Source organism: Geotrypetes seraphini, chromosome 19 (assembly GCF_902459505.1).
Source record: "Geotrypetes seraphini chromosome 19, aGeoSer1.1, whole genome shotgun sequence".
In the NCBI taxonomy this organism is placed as follows: Eukaryota; Metazoa; Chordata; class Amphibia; order Gymnophiona; family Dermophiidae; genus Geotrypetes; species Geotrypetes seraphini.
Genome location: NC_047102.1, coordinates 13,820,143 through 13,838,195, shown reverse-complemented (window position 1 = coordinate 13,838,195; position 18,053 = coordinate 13,820,143). Strand labels below are relative to the sequence as shown.

General features: G+C 43.2%; 1 protein-coding gene across 8 annotated transcripts in view; it reads right to left on the bottom strand.

Annotated features, from left to right (window-relative positions):
- Positions 1-2,277: 2,277 nt before the first annotated feature.
- The window catches only part of MADD (MAP kinase activating death domain), a 122,307-nt gene continuing 106,531 nt past the window's right edge, over positions 2,278-18,053 (bottom strand). For all 8 annotated transcript variants that reach the window (XM_033928650.1, XM_033928649.1, XM_033928652.1 and 5 more), the window contains 2 exons: positions 4,181-4,227; positions 2,278-3,770 (listed from right to left, as the gene is read on the bottom strand). In XM_033928650.1, coding sequence (XP_033784541.1) covers positions 3,663-3,770; positions 4,181-4,227 — 155 coding nt within the window. In that variant the 3' untranslated portion in view covers positions 2,278-3,662. The remainder of the gene's footprint in view (positions 3,771-4,180; positions 4,228-18,053) is intronic.

Sequence of the window (18,053 nt, the reverse complement as noted above, 5' to 3'; positions counted from 1 at the left end):
TCTCTTCCTCGCTCAAGATCCCACATGCCTGTCCCAGGCTTTCTTGAATTCAGATACAGTCTCTGTCTCCACCACCTCTACCGGAACACTGTTCCATGCATCTACACTTTCCTTAACCTATCACCTCTTAACTTCATCCTATGCCCTCATGCGCATTTATATCACGTAGGCATTTAAACGTCTCTATCATATCTCCCCTCTCCCGCCTTTCCTCCAAAGTATACAGATTGAGATCTTTAAGTCTATCCCCATACGCCTTATCACGAAGACCACACACCATTTTAGTAGCCTTCCTCTAGACCAGGGATCTCAAAGTCCATCCTCGAGGGCCGCAATCCAGTCAGGTTTTCAGGATTTCCCCAATGAATATGCATTGAAAGCAGTGCATGCACATAGATCTCATGCATATTCATTGGGGAAATCCTGAAAACCCGACTGGATTGCGGCCCTCAAGGAGGGACTTTGAGACCCCTGCTCTAGACCGACTCTGCTATAGGGATCCCTTCGTTTCTCAGTCTTTCGACTTTGAGAGTTTTATCCTTAGGATTTTGAGGTCCATTTTGTTAATATTTCAATTGATTTTGTTGCTTTCTATTAGAGGAGGGACAGTAGCTTTTCCTTACTCAAAGCTCTATGCCGAGACCAGGCAGCAGGGAGAGCATGCTATCTAATTGCAGTTATCGGGACAACACATTTTGACAGATTTGATCTCCCACATGTTGAGACATATCAGAATATTGTTCTGGATCAGGTATTTAGAGTTATGCAATGAAACTGGGAAAGAGGAGATTACACTTAGTTCAGACTCTTGTGTCTGGCATCAAATGACAAAATAGCATGCTTTGAAAAGAAATGAAGACGCATGAAGAGGCAAAAATACCAGAGTGGTGGAATGACAGCTTTATTCTTACATTTTTAGTCTCACATTTAAATACCTGTACAGTTTTCTATAAATAGACATAACACCAGAATATTTACAGCTTTCTCTGACCCAATCTGAATGCAGCAAACTTAGTGGGATGCCTCTCATTCAGCTCACAAAAAAAATAACAAAATATTTTTGCAAGATCACTGTCATGTTGCAGAAAAACAGCTCACAGAAGCTCTGCATCAGCAAATATTTACACTTAGAACTTTATTTTCACTAAAATCGCTGTCTCGGCTAAAACAAGAGATCCATCTCCGAGTTCTTCCTCATGGACCTCAACTATTTACAAATTGCTCTCAGGAGATCCATCTGAGCCCATTTTTATACACCAACTAGTATTCATGAATAAGCGAGGCTCCATCTTGGAGTTCATCCTCAGGAACATCGACCACTCACAAATCACTCTCAGAAGATCGGTCTCCGAGTTTATCCCAAGAAACAGTTAACCTCTTGCCCTGATTTGCTTCCATATCTGGTAATGTTACGATCACATTGACCTGGTGGTTCAGAGCTATTTTAGCAGAATACATCTTGAGATAGTAGCTTGAAGGGCCTAGTAGTTATACATATACAAGGTAAAGGAATGAGGAGCCACAAAAACACCTCAATACTTCAACCCAAGAGTTTCACATACAATTGCTATAGACATACATTATCTTATTTAAAGGCGGGGCCACAGAATTCAGAACACATTGAAAAGTGTTCACATCAAAGGATGCAAATTGAGGGTAAACACAGAGATACACGTTTCTGAAGAGCCAGATACTGTTTTCACTTTCTCTTCCATTCTCATAAACCTAAAATTTATCTACTATGACTATACAATGGCTTCTGTTAATCAGTCTGTGTTAATGTATTTGCCGGCATGGTTTTGGTGGTGTCAGGTCAAAAGCGCGCCGGGACAAAGGCGTGCACAGACAATTGAGCGCAGTGCGGAGGCACGCACCAAAGAAAATTACTGTTTTTAGGGGCTCCGACGGGGGTGTGTGGGGGGGAACCCCCCCACTTTACTTAATACAGATCGCGCCGCGTTGTGGGGGCATTGTGGGGGGTTTGGGGGGTTGTAACCCCCCACATTTTACTGAAAGCTTCACTTTTTCCCTGTTTTTAGGGAAAAAGTTAAGTTTCCAGTAAAATGTGGGGGGTTACAACCCCCCCCACAACGCCGCCACGATCTGTATTAAGTAAAGTGGGGGGGGCTCCACAACAAAACCCCCCGTCGGAGCCCCTAAAAACAGTAATTTTCTTTGGCGCGCGCCTTTGTCTTCCACGATTATGTCTATGAACCGTTTTGGTTCTCCATGTGTGTGACATCAGTAAATTAACAGTCTAACTGCATTTTGGTATCTGTTTGTATGTGTGTGTTGTGTATATATATATATATATATATATATATATCTTATGTGCACTGACTCAATTTTATGTAGTTGGAAAAATAAAAAGGCAACAGTTCTATGTTGTCTTCAGTGGGAAAAATTGAGTCTAGGTGTCTCCCTTCAGTTTATTTAGAAAAATTAACACACTAGATAGGAGAAACTTGGAAAGGATCTTGGACAGCACTTTTCAAGCCAGTCGTCAGGACAAACCCAGCCGCATTTTCAGGATATCCACAATGAGTATGCATGAGATAATTTGCATGCACTACTTCCTAGTATGCAAATTTCTCTTATGTACATTCATTGTGGACAACCTGAAAACCTGCTGGCTGGATGTGCCCCAAGAGCAGGGTTAAGAAGTACCAACTTCCCCCCACCCAACCACACACAAGCCTCACCAGCTGCAGACATCTGGAGCCTGCTTCTGAGTCAACCAAAGATCAACCATGAGCAGTTCAAAGTGCTGATGCCAGAACCGCATGCTGTTTTCACGTGAACCTTGTTGCACTAGGGGCTCAAAGTGCTGCTGCATTTTAGTTGACTCTGGGCTTCGAATTTCTTCAGCTGCTGAATCTTAGGAATCCTGGCCATCCAAGGCATTTTAATTTTTTTTTTCCCATGGAGGGGGGAGAAGAGGGGGGGGGAACAGAAGGGAGGATAGAGGAAGGGGGTGCTTAGTGCTCACCCATGATACCTGTTGGCCTCCATCCAAAAAATACTGTCTGGCTAAACCACTGCCCCAGCGGAAACAGTACTGAGATGCTAAGAGCTCTTTTTTTCCTCCTCTACCCTCAAGCAATGTCAACAGTATGTGCAAAGTAAGTTTTAAATTGTGCATTAGTTCATCCATTTCCTTGTTTGCCCATAAAATTAGTCATTGTGGAAGCAGCTTCTGTTTGATGAGATGTGGCCTTGGGTGACCAAGTGCAGAAAGTATAAAAAGAAACAGAGAAACAAAGACCAGAGTAAGACAAACCAAAATTAAAAAAAAAAAACACAAAAAACCACCTTACAGATATCAATGCTTGTGGATCCTCTTCAGGAGGACCTGTTATTTTCCATTTGTACAGATGTTACCAGCATCTACTTGACCCATCACAGAATCCTTGCTGACTTGAGGTCACACCTGCAGACTCTAGTTCTAACCACTGTGTGGCTGGGAAGTCTTGGAAAGGAGTCTAAAGAGAATTGAGGATCACACAGGTCAAGCACTCAAGAGAGAAACACAAATAGCAATCTTCTGAGCGACAGCTACTCCAGTAGCACAGCGAGACAAAATGAGAGATCTCCAGGAGTCAATGCAGGATTATACCACACTCCGTGGGAGAAAAGTGGGGAGATGGTCGCTTAACAGGAAATCAGCTGGAAACTGGCCGCGGAGGTTTACTCTTCATTTCTGCTTCTTTTCCACGAATTGCAGCCACATAAGAGAAGAGACACAACACAGAGTAGCAGATCTCATGGGCCTGAAAGTTGTAAGAAAAGAGAGAGACATTTTTAGTCATTCAAGCAACCAACCAACCGTCCTGTGGATAGGCCTAATGAATATGCCTGAGAGAGACTTGCATATAATGGAGGTGACAGGCATGCAAATGTGCTCCATGCATATTCATTAGGGCTATTCAGAAAACCTGACTGGCTGGTGGTCCTCCAGCAGGGTTGGGAATCACTGGTTTAGACGGTCCTCTGCAGAATATTACTGGAGGGAGGGGAATGGAATGTGTCGTTCCCCCCCCCCCCAACTAGAACCAAAGTTTGAAAGGGACTCCTCTGCAGGGAGTTGTCTTATGGAAGAACCTCCTCAAAGAGAAAAAGCATGGAAACCAGGCTCCCGGTGGAGAACAGAGCAGAGCATGGGACATTATCTTGAACTTACCATTGGTGTCTTGTACTTGTGGCTCACCACTTCTTTAGTTTCAGGAACTAAAACCGGACGCAAGAGACAAAAACAGAAATCAAAAAACGAGAGGAAAAGAGCAAGAATGCTACACACGTTATCATCAAGTCAGCGTCAAAGGCACAAAGCAACAGCACAGGTCAAAGGTCCAAATGACAGCAGTAAGAATGCTACAGAGAGGCATATGATAAGTAGTCAGAGGTCTTGAGGTAGAAATTGCAAAGGTCAAGCACTCAGTGCAAATACACTGTTGACAAAAGTTGACCATTATGCGGGGGTGCTGAAACGTTCTCAGCCCAACCAACTTCTTAAATTCTGAGCATTATTTTTCAACTGCCAATGAAAAGATTGCTATTTTATTTTGCAACGTGCCAATTTGCTGAATCGTAGTGCTATGTTTTAATATTGCTTCAGATCACTGATTGAGCCCTGTTAACGAAAAGTATGAAATTTTCACCTGTGGAACTTTGAGCCATCCTGAACTTCCTATTCCTGCAGAAGAAAACTCCAAAAGAAATCTATGAATGTACTGTGAAAAGGAGATGGTTTGAATAGGCTGGCGTGAGCTTCAATGGGAACTTCAGTAGCTGGAACCTAAGGACAGTACCAGGTAGACTGCCAAGGTCTATGGCCCAGAAATTAAAAAAAGAAGAGAGACATTTTAATTTAATCATGAAATTATAATGCATGTGATTACAGGGCAGACTGGATGGACCACTCAGATCTTTATCTGCTGTCAATTACCATGTTACATTGAGTGACAAATGCCCATCATACGCCACAGTGAAGAAGTGGTGTGCAAACTTTCAGCACGGTGAACGAGACTGAAGATGCAGCGAGGGCTGGGAGGGACTCACATGGTATCAACTCCTGAAATTGTTGACCACGCTCATGACCCGATTTGGGCAGATCAGCATATATTGGCTAAAACAATTGCTTAGACATTACAGATATCCAGGGAATGAGCTGGGTGCATAATCCATGAGCAGCTGGTTATGCAGAAGCTGTCAGCCAAGTGGGTGCTCAAATGTTTGAATGCTGACAAGAAACGACATCAATTGGACACTTCCAAGTTGATTTTTTTTTAGTATTTTCAATGAGCTGGTGCCAACTTTTTAGATACGATTAGTTACTGTTGATGAAACATGATTGCAGCACTATGATCCCGAGACAAAACAACACAGTCCGTGCAGTGGCAGCACTTGGGTTCTCAAAGGCCAAGGAAATTCAAAAAGCAAAAGTCAGCAGGAAAAGCCATGGCCATGGTGTTCTGGGATCAGGAAAGTGTTCTAATGACTATCTTCCAAAGGGCCAAACAGCTAATGCAGAATAAACTGTAACTTGCTGTGCCGATTAAAGGAGGCATTGAAAGAAAAAAGGAGGGGGAAGCTGCAGAGAGGAGTTTTCTTTTTGCAAGAAGATGCACCTGCTTCACAAGGCTGGCAAAATTATGTTTTTTAATGCAGTTGGAGTTTCAGTACATAGACCATCCACCCTGCTCACCAGATCTTGCTCCATCTGACTATTTTCTGTTTTCCCAACCTTAAAAAGGGTTTGAAAGGGTGACAATTTGCAAGTGATTCGGAGGCGATTGCAGCAGTGGAGCAGTATTTCAGTGACCAGACATTGGAGTATTTTTTGGAAGGGCTATAGAAAGTTCAGACAGGATGTGCCAAGTGTGATGAACTTAGGGGTGAACATATGGAATAACTTTGTAAGTTTCATGGCTGCGTGTCAATCCTTTCTTGGTTGAGCTGAGAACTTTTCGGCACCCCCTCGTAAGCTTGGCCATTGCCAGTTTCTGTGAGATGCTACAATGCTGCAGCAAGGAAGAACTATTTGTGACCCTCGAATGAAGGAGCGGTAGATCAGGTCCCCCATTCCTCATCTTCATTATATCTCCATAATCAGATACCACAGCAGCCCTTGTGAGGTCCTATGTTCTTATGGGTCCATCTACTGAACCTATCTCCATTTGCTCAAGGAGATGCTATACCGATTACTTCTGATTTTCATACGGTAGTACAGAATTGGATTATTACAATGCCTTGCAAAAAGACATTGTAAAGCTTTGCAGGCGAGTCAAAATTCTGCTGCTTGGCTAATTTTGGGATGTGGTAAACAAACGTATTATCTTATGGGTAAAAACAGTCGCATTGATTCAGTGGCACCCCAGCCCCGCTCTCTGCTACGCACGCGACCCCTTCCCTTTCCCTTATAACTTCTCTGGCGTAGGCAGCATGTTGCTCACGTTGGTGTTGACTCACCCTTTCATGTCACTTCCTAGGCATGGGTCCCAGAAGTGACATCAGAGAGAGTGCCGATGCCGACAGGCAACAACTTCACGCAAAAAAAAGTATGGGGGAAGGCAAGGGGTGTGCGTGCTGCATGAAGAGGAGCGGCCGAACAGGCGGGCAGGAGCGGAGGGGTGCCGCCACCGTGCCCAGGATGGACCATACCCCTCCCTTACTACACCACTGCATTGGCTACCAATATGGTACAGAATTTCTCCTCAATGTTCGTTTGAGTTAGGGGCAGAGCCGGCCCACGAATATTGAAAAAACATGAATAACTTTTAGGACCGGCTCTGACCCATCCCTTGCCTCCCTCCCGGACCTCTCCACACCCTACCTGGTGGTCTAGCGGTGAAGAAGCTATCGTCCTACGCTCCTGCCCTGTGCAGAGCCGTCCACAAAAATGGCCGCCATGAGTTCCCCCGCTGTAGTCTTGTGAGACCATGGGAACTCACGGCAGTCATTTTTGTGGACGGCTCTGCACGGGGCAGGAGCGTAGGACGATCGCTTCTGCTCCACTTCACCTCTAGACCATCAGGTAAGGTGTGGAGAGGTCCGGGAGGCGGGGGTAGTTCTGGTTTAGAAACTCACGAATAACCGAAGTCATGAATCCTAAATCCTCAAATCAGAAGTGTATAAGACGTTAACGCTCCTTTGTCGAACCATCTGTCTTTCTGTGCCCTTATATTTGTCACAAGTCGTGAAGGTGCATTAGAGATCTGGGAACACAGGGCAGCTTTCCGGAACAACTTTATGCAGAAACTAAAGCAGCTACAGTTTCAGTAGTAGAACCACTGCTTTGGAATAAGTTTCCAGGATATTTATGCTTAAAGAGCAAGATGGCTGCAGTTTAAGAAGGCATGAAAGACTTATTTCTACAGTGCTATTTGATTTGTTATACAAAGAAAAACATAAGGCCCGGATTCTCTAAAAGGCGCCATTTTTTTTTTTTTTTAAAGCACCAGCAGGCACCCCAACTCGGTAAAAACACTGTTGAAACGATGTTTATAACTGAGTTTCAAGGCGCCTACAAAATCAGTGCCAGAATCGCACCTCTGTACGTCCGTTAGGCTGGCTAACACCACTGGGGGTGTGTCTATTGACAAAAGCGGCATTAGGCAGCCCGAAGCGCCTAAGGAGATGCGACTCGCATAATACGTAGGTACCGGGACTGTAAGCCAGGAAAACGCTCACCTACATTTCCCCGAGGCATGATTCTCTGCGCTGTCGCGTGATTGACACTCACTCGTCAGCCGCTTTTAAAAGAGGCCGTCGACAATAGCAAGTTACAGAATCTGGGCCTTACTGAATATGAACATTTTTATTTATTGTGTTTGTTTTAATAATAATAGTTTATTTTTCTATACCGCCATACCTGGGAGTTCTAGGCGGTTCACATCAATCAACCATTGACAAAATATTATAATGAATAAATAATAGGATTTCTCTTCTTCTTTTCAACATCTTCTTTGTGACACACATGGAGGGGTGGGTAGTGAAAATAATTTTTACATCATATGCTATAATATGATATACAATATGTAATGAATGATTAAAAAGCACTAGAAGGGTGGGGGGAGGGAGAAGGGATAAAAATATGTTCAGAATATTATGTATTAGATATAAAAGTGATATTGTGTATTCATTAATTGTATTTCAATATTTTGTACACTTTATGTAAAATTTGAAAATGAATAAAAATTATTAAAAAAAAAAAACAAAACATCAATCATTATACATACAGTACAAATAGATATTTAAAATTGAAATCATCTAAAATTTCGGCAAAGTTAAAAGCTTACAGGGGGAAGATACAAACGATTTAAAAATGGGATAAAAATTATAAGTAAATAATAAGATGCATTAGGTTGCCAGTCTATTGAATAATTGAGTTTTTATGTTTTCTAAAATCAAGATAAGAGGAAGCTGTGAGTTGCTTAGGAGTAAGCAGGGTAGAAACATTTTAAATATATAAATCTGCTTTCACTGAGAACTACTGTATCTCGTAAAGGAGACTATTAAGATCTTTATAATAAGAAACTGCTTTTGATGCAATGAAGAGCCGTTCTCAATCTTGTGCAAACATTCGAACTACATGTGCACTGCAGAGGAAACCGAGAGAGAAATGTCAGAATGAAGAAAAGACTGGTGGATGAAAGGATTAGATCTTACCTGCTCATTTTCTTTCCTTTGGGCCCTCTAGACTGGTCCATAGGCTGATGCTTGGCTTATGCATACCTACCAGCAGATGTGAACTGAGAACACCTGAGTTTGAGACTTGTATAATAGCTTTTTGCAGGTGCCAGGCAGCCAATATTGGGAGTCACAAATTAGAATACTAACTCCCCCGTGGCTGTTTTCTTGACATCGACATGATACAAATAAATATCCCCCACTGCTATTAAATCACGATGTTCTATGGCCCTTCTTTCATATCAGGCAGCATTATGGGGTAAAGATCTGCTTACTAACACTTATGGGGAATTTAGGAGACACCTAAAAACATATCTGTTCCTGACGTACTTAGGTAGCTGATTTGTTTAATCTTATTACACAATAATTGATCTTTAGAGCTCTCAGTTACTAGTTCTTAATCTTTGTAAGTTTGACTTAATTTGTAGCATTTTTTAACTATTGAAAATCGCATACAATTTTACGGTCCTGTGGTATATAAACTGTTATTATTATTAAGAACATAAGAAGTTGCCTCCACTGGGTCAGACCAGAGGTCCATCGCGCCCAGCAGTCCGCTCCCGCGGCGGCCCATCAGGTCCATGGCCTTGTAAGGTGACCGGCGTCTAAGCCCTTTTAATCCCCTTGTCCTTCTCTGTAAGCCCTTTCACAACTTATCTCTACCTCTATCTGTATCCCTCAACCCCCGTGTCCTTCAGGAATTTATCCAAACCTTCCTTGAAGCCCGGTAGGGTACTCTGTCCTATTACAGCCTCTGGAAGCGCATTCCAGGTGTCCACCACCCTCTGAGTGAAAAATAATTTCCTAGCGTTGGTTCTAAACCTGTCCCCTTTCAATTACTCCGGGTGCCCCCTTGTTCTTGTGGTTCCCAATAGGCTGAAGAATCTGTCCCTTTCTACCTTCTCTATACCTTTCATGATCTTGAAAGTCTCTATTATGTCTCCTCTGAGTCTGCGCTTTTCCAGGGAGAAGAGCCCCAGCCTTTGAAAAAGCGGAGACTCAGAGGAGACATGATAGAGACTTTCAAGATCATGAAAGGTATAGAGAAGGTAGAAAGATAAATTCTTTTATCTACTTCTTCATTTTTTATTTACTTTATTTAAAGTGCTACCTCACTTTTTTATATTAAAGAAAATACTTGGCATTGAATTTGTAGCTATGTATTGCTTGCGGGGTACAAAAAAAAAAAGCCTCAGAATATGGAGCTTTTTATCCAATTCGGGTTTTAATTGTGAATAACTCAGGTCATAGGCAAAAAAAAGAACCCCTTAAGTCTATTATATTATTTTTATTTTTTTTTTTGTTATATTCTTTATTATCTTTTTTTGCTTATTTGTAATCATTTATCTTTAGAAACTCAGTCTTTTTGATCTTCTGCAGCAATGTAACAATATAATAACAGGGAAGTTGTCTGGCAGCAATATTTTTTTTTTTTTTAACTTTTCCTCTTTGCCAGTTCTCTCAACCAGTTTGAGTTAAAAAAAAAAAAAAGTTTTTTTTAAAAAAGAAAAGAAGATATTGCTATCAAAGCGGTTTGAAAGAACCAGCAAAGAGGAAAAGTAAAAAAAAAAAATGCAGCAGAAGTAAAAGGAACTCCGCGAAACGCAGGCCGCGTCGGTTGATGACAACGTAGTAGCAGCTTACTTAAACCAAGCAGAAAAAAGAAAAGGTGCCGTATGAAAACAGAGGAAGATCTAAGCTAAGTGCAATTGATACAATGTTTTAAGAAAATTGATACAAACATTAGAAACTTTAAAGAGTTACAAAGTTGCTGGTTTTGGAAATCATCGATTGTCCGTGAGGCCAAATTTACTGGTACTGAAGGCACAAGTTTTTGCTACAGTGTTGTACTGTTGTTAGTAACATAGTAGATGACGGCAAATAAAGACCCGAATGGTCTATCCAGTCTGCCCAACCTGATTCAATTTAAATTTTTTTATTTTTTCTTCTTAGCTATTTCTTCTTTTATTAGTGCTTCTTCAAAGGAAACTATAAGGATTTTCCCTTTGAAAATTACACTGCAGTGTGAAAATTCCTCCCTAAATATCAGTAAGTGATAGTGTCAGACAATATTTGTACATAGAGTAATAGGACTTAGATTTTAAGGAAAATTTAGGGTGGGCAAAGAATAGACTCCCCTGGTAAACTTAAGTGGACTCAGTGGTGTAGTAAGGTGGAGGGCGGATCGCCCCAGGTGCCATCTTCACGGGGGAGGGGAACCGGCATCTCTCTGCCCCCCCCCCCCCGCGTACCTCTTTAAATATTCACTGGCGCAAGCAGCGTCTGCCGCTTGCTGCTCATGCCGACGTCGGTTCCCTTCAGATGTCACTTCTTGGTCACGGGACCAAGACATAACGTCGGAAGGGAGCCAAGGCTGGCACAAGCAGCGGGTGGAAGGTGCTGCGCGCGCTGGGGGGGGAGGGGCGTGGCAATATCAGGCGCCAATCTCCCGCTGTGTGGACTGTCATTTTAAGGCAGTGCTTCTCAACTGGTGTCACCAAAAACTTGACAGATAGCAACACCCTTGTGCTTTCTTCCACAGCCATGTGTGCAGCAGAATTTAAAACCAGGAAGTTAGAAACTTCTCTACTCCTATAACCAGGCCCAACCAGAGATGATTCGGGCCTCTGGTCTATCCCTCTCTTCCACCTGATAGTTATGTCACGGTATCTGTATTACTGTCAACAACAATGAAATTATTTAGGTTTTATTTCTTTGTTCAGTTGCAGACTGTCCTATTCCTAAGAGATCTAATAGAACATAACTCCTATTGCTTTATCCTTATTTGTTCTCTTTTCTATATCAAATTGTAGTTCTTCCCTGACTTCCCTACGAAGAACATGTCTGTCCATCCCTATACTGTATGTCTCCCTTATTTGAAAATTATTTATGGTTCATCGCTTTGTAATCTTTGAAAAAAAATGCGATTTTATCAAAAACGAAAAACTTGAACTTTGTCGTCAGGTGGCTGGTAAGGAATTGCACAGAGATCTTATACAGTTTCAAAGTCAGGTTTTCTTAGTCTCCATATGCTGGTAGGCCTTGCAGCCTGGACCATAGAAGTGGACATTGTGGTCAGGTGTGTCACAACAGAAGAAAATTTGAGTCACTGTTTTAAGAGATGAGTATTATATCACCAACATATGGGATATTAATGATACATGGATTTATTACATCATTAGATGATATTTTGATCTATTACATCTCTGAGTAGAATTGTTTGCACAGATAGCCAAAAGGCAGCACAAAATCAACACAACTGTGTTAAGGATTCAATTCTTCTAATGAATCAGGTCAGCAAAAAAGGCATAGGATGCGCCTACGAGAGGTTTTCCTTTTTTTTTTTTAAGTATGATTATTCCATTAATTCTAACGTCATTGGTATACAATTCCTTAAGTACACATTAAAAATACAGTCAAAACCAAGGCAACAGAGGAAGAAAACTAAAGACTTCCACATACACCCATAAGACTCCTTGCTTCCTGCAGTGCACCAATTACTTACCAATACAATTTTACAAACAGCATGTACAAGCAGCCCTGAAAACTGTCCCGAGAGGCAGCGTCTTTGGAACCTGTGCCATAGGATGCTATATGTTCAGGATTCAAGTATTCGTGTCACATTCTGTGGGAATTTCGTTCTATATTCATGCACAAGGCCTGAATCTGCAGGGGTTTTGCCCTATCTCCACGTGCAGGGCCTAAGCCTGCTGGAGATCACTCTATCATCACTTTACCATACATGTTCATGGCTCCTTTGAAGAGGAACTATCCCAGCTCCAGCCATGTACAGTAACCCCTCTCTCATCACCACCCACCAATACACCTGTGATTTAGGGATTTCTTTATGCTGCCAGGATAAAACCAGACGAGGAAGACTGCCCTCTCCTACCCCCTGGGATAGGAGAAAGTGTGGCTGTAAAACCAAGGCTCAGTGTGAGCTTCCAAGTGGTCACTTTACCTGCTTGAGATGAAGGTTTTCATAGAAGCGAAGAAGCACAAATACACAGCAGTGACTCAAGTTCCTGGGATGAAAGCCATCTAGCATTAGCCTCCATTTCTGACAGTCCTCCATCCCCCAGTCTGCCTCTTCTAATCCTGAATGTCTAAGCCTTGCCTCTAATGAGCTATCACCTCAACCTCTTGACTCCTCACCACCTCACACCAACCACTGTTCTGATCAACCACCAACCTTTACTGTGGAGAAATTTATTCTTACCTGGTAATTTCTTTTCCCCGAGTACTGGAAGACCAGTCCAAACACATAGGTTTATGTACCCCTATCAGCAGATAAGAACACAGTATACAGGTTCCAGTAATATCATGCAGACCTGAACTAGCCAGTATACCAAAGTCAAAACCAAGGCAAGAGGAAGAAAACAAAAAAACTAAAACCATCAAGTACTCAACACTTTGAACTTTCCATTCAATCCCTCCTCCTCTACTTCCAACTAGCAATGGATGGCTCAAAGAAGGCTTTTTAAGAATTTAACTGATCGCCATAAGGATGGGATAACCCACATCACTGGCAGCCCCTGTCTTCCATGGTGGGCCTTGGAATGATCTAGCATAACTCAAGGAAAGAAAATTATCAGGTAAGAATAAAATTTGTCTTTATTATCTCAGACTGGGATGGAGGGAGCAAAGGATACCTTTAGGACTGCCAGCCCAAGGGAAGAATCTTCCCAGAACTGCATATGACTTGTAGTGCTTTATGAACTACTGCAAGGATGACAAGATGGCTGCTTAGCGATCTCTACTGGTGAAAACAACCTATCTTTTGACCAGGAAGCAGCATGGACCCTTGTCAAATGCACTCAAATCCCTTTCAGTACTAAGAGACCATTAAGCAAATATATTGAGATGAACACTTCCCTTATCCAGGTGATCCCTGTTTGGACTTCAAAGGTACCTCTTGAAAACTGCACCAAAACTAGCCTGATCACTCTAGTTTGGAGATGAATAATCAACCATGCTGCCTTCTGAGGAGACTAGTGGCCCTCAAAGACTTGGTCCTGGCTGTGAACATCCAAATAAATCATTATCTCATTGGGGTTGTTTCAGATCCATCCAGTAGATGTGTGAGAAAGTATCAGTACAAGGGGTCCCCAACCATCCAAAGAAATTCCAGAAGGATCTTGTAATTGTTCAACTGAGGTGACCAATGGGTCAGGAGGGACTTCTGCAGAGATCTCATATGTACCCTTGCTGAAGGCACTAAAGTGAGCGTGGCCACCATGAACTTCAGAAGCTGAAGATAGTCCCAGACCTTAGGCACTCACTGCACTTCAAATGTCTGGATACCCTTTCCTGGCCTTACCTGGTGTAGAAGCAAGCCCCTAGATCAGGGGTAGGGAACTCCGGTCCTCGAGAGCCGTATTCCAGTCGGGTTTTCAGGATTTCCCCAATGAATATGCATGCAAATAGATCTCATGCATATTCATTGGGGAAATCCTGAAAACCCAACTGGAATATGGCTCTCGAGGACCGGAGTTCCCTATCCCTGCCCTAGATATTCAAGAGACTAGGAAGGGATCAGGATGATCCAAAAGAAAAGGTAACAAACTGGGACTTAAATTGCCTATATACAAATGCTAGGAGCCTAAGGACTAAAATGGGGGAGCTAGAAGTTATAGCCGGAAATAAGGACATAGACATAATAGGAATCACAGAGACATGGTGGACAGAGGACAACAAATGGGATGTGGCCCTTCCAGGGTATAAACTCTACAGGAAGGACAGAGCACACAAAAAGGAGGGAGGAATAGCACTGTATATAAAGGACTCCATTCCTTCATCAAGAACAGAAACAACAACAAGGGCAGACAGTCTGGAGTCACTATGGGTGAAGTTAACAGGAGGGGTAGGAGCTGACATCAAATTGGGATTGTACTATCGCCCACCAGGACAGTCAGAAGCAAACGACCTGGAACTGGAGGCCGAACTGAGGCAGGTGTGCAAAGGTGGAAGGGTGGTAGTTATGGGGGATTTCAACTATCCGGGAATAGACTGGGACATTGGGCACTCAAACTGCACGAGAGAAACTAAATTCCTAGAGGCGATAAGGGACTGTTTCATGGAGCAGCTGGTCGCAGAACCAACGCGAGGGGATGCCACTCTAGACCTAATCCTCAACGGGCTAGAAGGACCCGCAAAGGAAGTGGTGGTAATAGCACTATTAGGGAACAGTGATCACAACATGATCCAGTACAAATTAAACATGGGAACATCAAAGGTGAAAAGAACCAAAACGACAGCACTCAACTTCAGAAAGGGAAACTACAAGGACATGAGGAAAATGGTAGGAAAAAAGCTCAGCAGCAACTCAGGGAAGGTGAAGACCGTAAAGGAAGCCTGGACACTGCTTAAAGGCATAGTGCTCGAGGCACAAGACCTGTGCGTCCCAAGGTTTAGGAAAGGGTGCAAAAAGAAAAATCGAACTAGAAACCCAGCATGGTTAACATCTGCGGTTAAAAAGGCGATAAGCGACAAGAAACCATCCTTCAAGAAATGGAAAAAGGATCCAACAAAGGAAAACCAGGAAGAACACAAAAGACACCAGAAAGAATGTCATAGAGAGGTCAGGAAGGCAAAGAGAGAATATGAGGAAAGACTAGCAGGAGAAGCAAGAAACTTCAAACCCTTCTTCAGGTATGTGAAAGGGAAACAACCAGCCAGAGAGGAAGTGGGACCACTGGACGACGGAGACAGGAAAGGAGCGATAAAGGAGGAAAAAGAGATAGCTGAAAGGTTAAACAAATTCTTCTCGTCGGTCTTCACCAGAGAGGACACATCCAATATCCCAGAACCCGAGGTGATTATAAACGGAGAACACAACGAAAGGCTGGTACAACTAGAGGTAAGCATAGAGGATGTCCACAGACAGATAGACAGACTAAAGTGCGACAAATCACCAGGCCCGGATGGCATCCACCCAAGGGTACTAAAAGAACTGAAAAACGAAATAGCAGAGACACTTCGCCAAATATGTAACCTCTCCCTAAAAACTGGGGAGATCCCAGAGGACTGGAAAATAGCAAATGTCACGCTTAAAAGGGGTGACCCGGGAAACTACAGGCCTGTGAGCTTGACCTCGGTTCCTGGAAAGATGATGGAAGCAATGGTAAAGGACACAATCTGCGAACACATAGAAAACAATGGACAACTGAAGGCGAGCCAGCATGGCTTCTGCAAGGGAAGGTCGTGCCTCACGAACTTGCTGTACTTCTTTGAGGGAATAAACAGTCAGATGGATAAGGGTGAATCCATAGACATCATTTACCTTGACTTCCAAAAAGCCTTCGACAAGGTACCTCACGAACGGCTACTTAAAAAACTGTGGAACCACGGGGTGCAAGGGGATATCTACCGATGGATCAAACACTGGCTAGCGGGCAGGAAACAGAGGGTTGGAGTCAAGGGCTAATACTCAGATTGGCAATGGGTCACGAGCGGAGTTCCGCAGGGGTCGGTGCTGGGACCTCTACTATTCAATATATTTATTAACGATCTGGAGACGGGGACAAAATGTGAGGTTATCAAATTTGCTGATGACACCAAACTCTGCAGCAGGGTTAGAAACACGGAAGACTGCGAAGACCTACAAAGGGACCTAACGAGACTGGAAGACTGGGCAAAAAAGTGGCAAATGAGTTTTAACGTAGAGAAATGCAAGGTCATGCATGTAGGGAAAAAGAACCCGATGTTCAACTACAAAATGGGGGGAACACTGCTAGGGGTGAGTAACCTGGAAAGGGACCTGGGGGTGATGGTCGACTCATCACTGAAACCATCGGTGCAATGTGCGACAGCCTCAAAGAAAGCAAACAGAATGCTGGGCATCATCAAAAAGGGTATCACGACCCGGACGAAGGAAGTCATCATGCCGCTGTATCGCGCAATGGTGCGCCCGCACCTGGAGTACTGTGTTCAATACTGGTCGCCGTACCTCAAGAAGGACATGGCGGTACTCGAGGGAGTGCAGAGGAGGGCGACTAAGCTGATAAAAGGTATGGAAAATTTTCCATACGCTGACAGGTTAAAAATGCTGGGGATGTTCTCCCTGGAGAAGAGGAGACTTAGAGGGGACATGATAGAAACCTTCAAAATCCTTAGGGGCATAGAGAGAGTAAATAAGGACAGATTCTTCAAACTGAGAGGAGCCACAAGCACTAGGGGTCACTCGGAGAAATTGAAAGGGGACAGGTTTAGAACAAATGCTAGAAAATTCTTTTTTACACAGAGGGTGGTAGACACATGGAACGCGCTTCCGGAGGAAGTGATAGGCCAGAACTCTGTACAAGGATTCAAGAAGGGTTTGGATAGGTTCCTGGAGGATAAGGGGATAGAGAGGTACAGATAGAACTTGAGGTAGGTTATAGAAGTGGTCAGAAACCACTTCACAGGTCGCAGACCTGATGGGCCGCCGCGGGAGCGGACCGCTGGGCGAGATGGACCTCGGTCTGACCCAGTGGAGGCAACTTCTTATGTTCTTATGATGCTCTTCATCAAATTGATCACCTAACCTAAAGCCTTGATCACTCACATTTGTACCACCATGGTTGTAGCCTGTCTGCAGTCCTGCTCTGACTTGGCTCTGATTAGCCAATCTTGCAGACAGAAGTGAACCATCACCCCCTTTCTGTGTAGGAAGGCCATTACCTTGGAAAAAGAGGTCAATGCTGACCTCAAAACAAGAAATGCAAGAACCTGTTATACTACTTACAGATGAGAATATGGAGGTAGGCCTCATTAAGGTCCAGTGATAACAGAAATTCCCCCTTTCAAACTGCCACAATCACAAACAAGGTCTACATGCAAAATTATGTGTGGGGTGGGGGGGGGAGGACACAAGCAACTGTGACTGCATTGAGAATGGGATGACAAAAAAATGAGTAATGTGCACAATCACACTGGCCAAACCAGAACAGAAACTATAATCCCAAGACACAGAAGCCTTTTGAGCGATTGCCAACCTCTTGTCAGCTGAACTGCAAGGAGACAGAATAAAGGTATCTCCAGGATGTAGACCATCCAAATCAAATCAAGGAACCACTAGTCCAAGATTATTTTGTTTAAATTCATTACTGTATGATTTAATACACCGTCTTTCATTACTGTATGATTTAATACACCGTCTTTCACGCAGGAACATAACAAAGCAGTTGGTTTACAACAGCAAATATAAGAAGCAAAAAGGAACTTCACAATGAGATAGGACTGTACAAAGCAGGAAAAGGGAATAGGGGGAGTAGACCCAAAGAAAGAGCTACCATAGGGTCTAAGAGGCACCAAAGGATTGGGTAAAGAGGTGATTCTTGAAAGGCAGACCTGAACTTTGTATGGAATTACTCATGTTGAAGTGC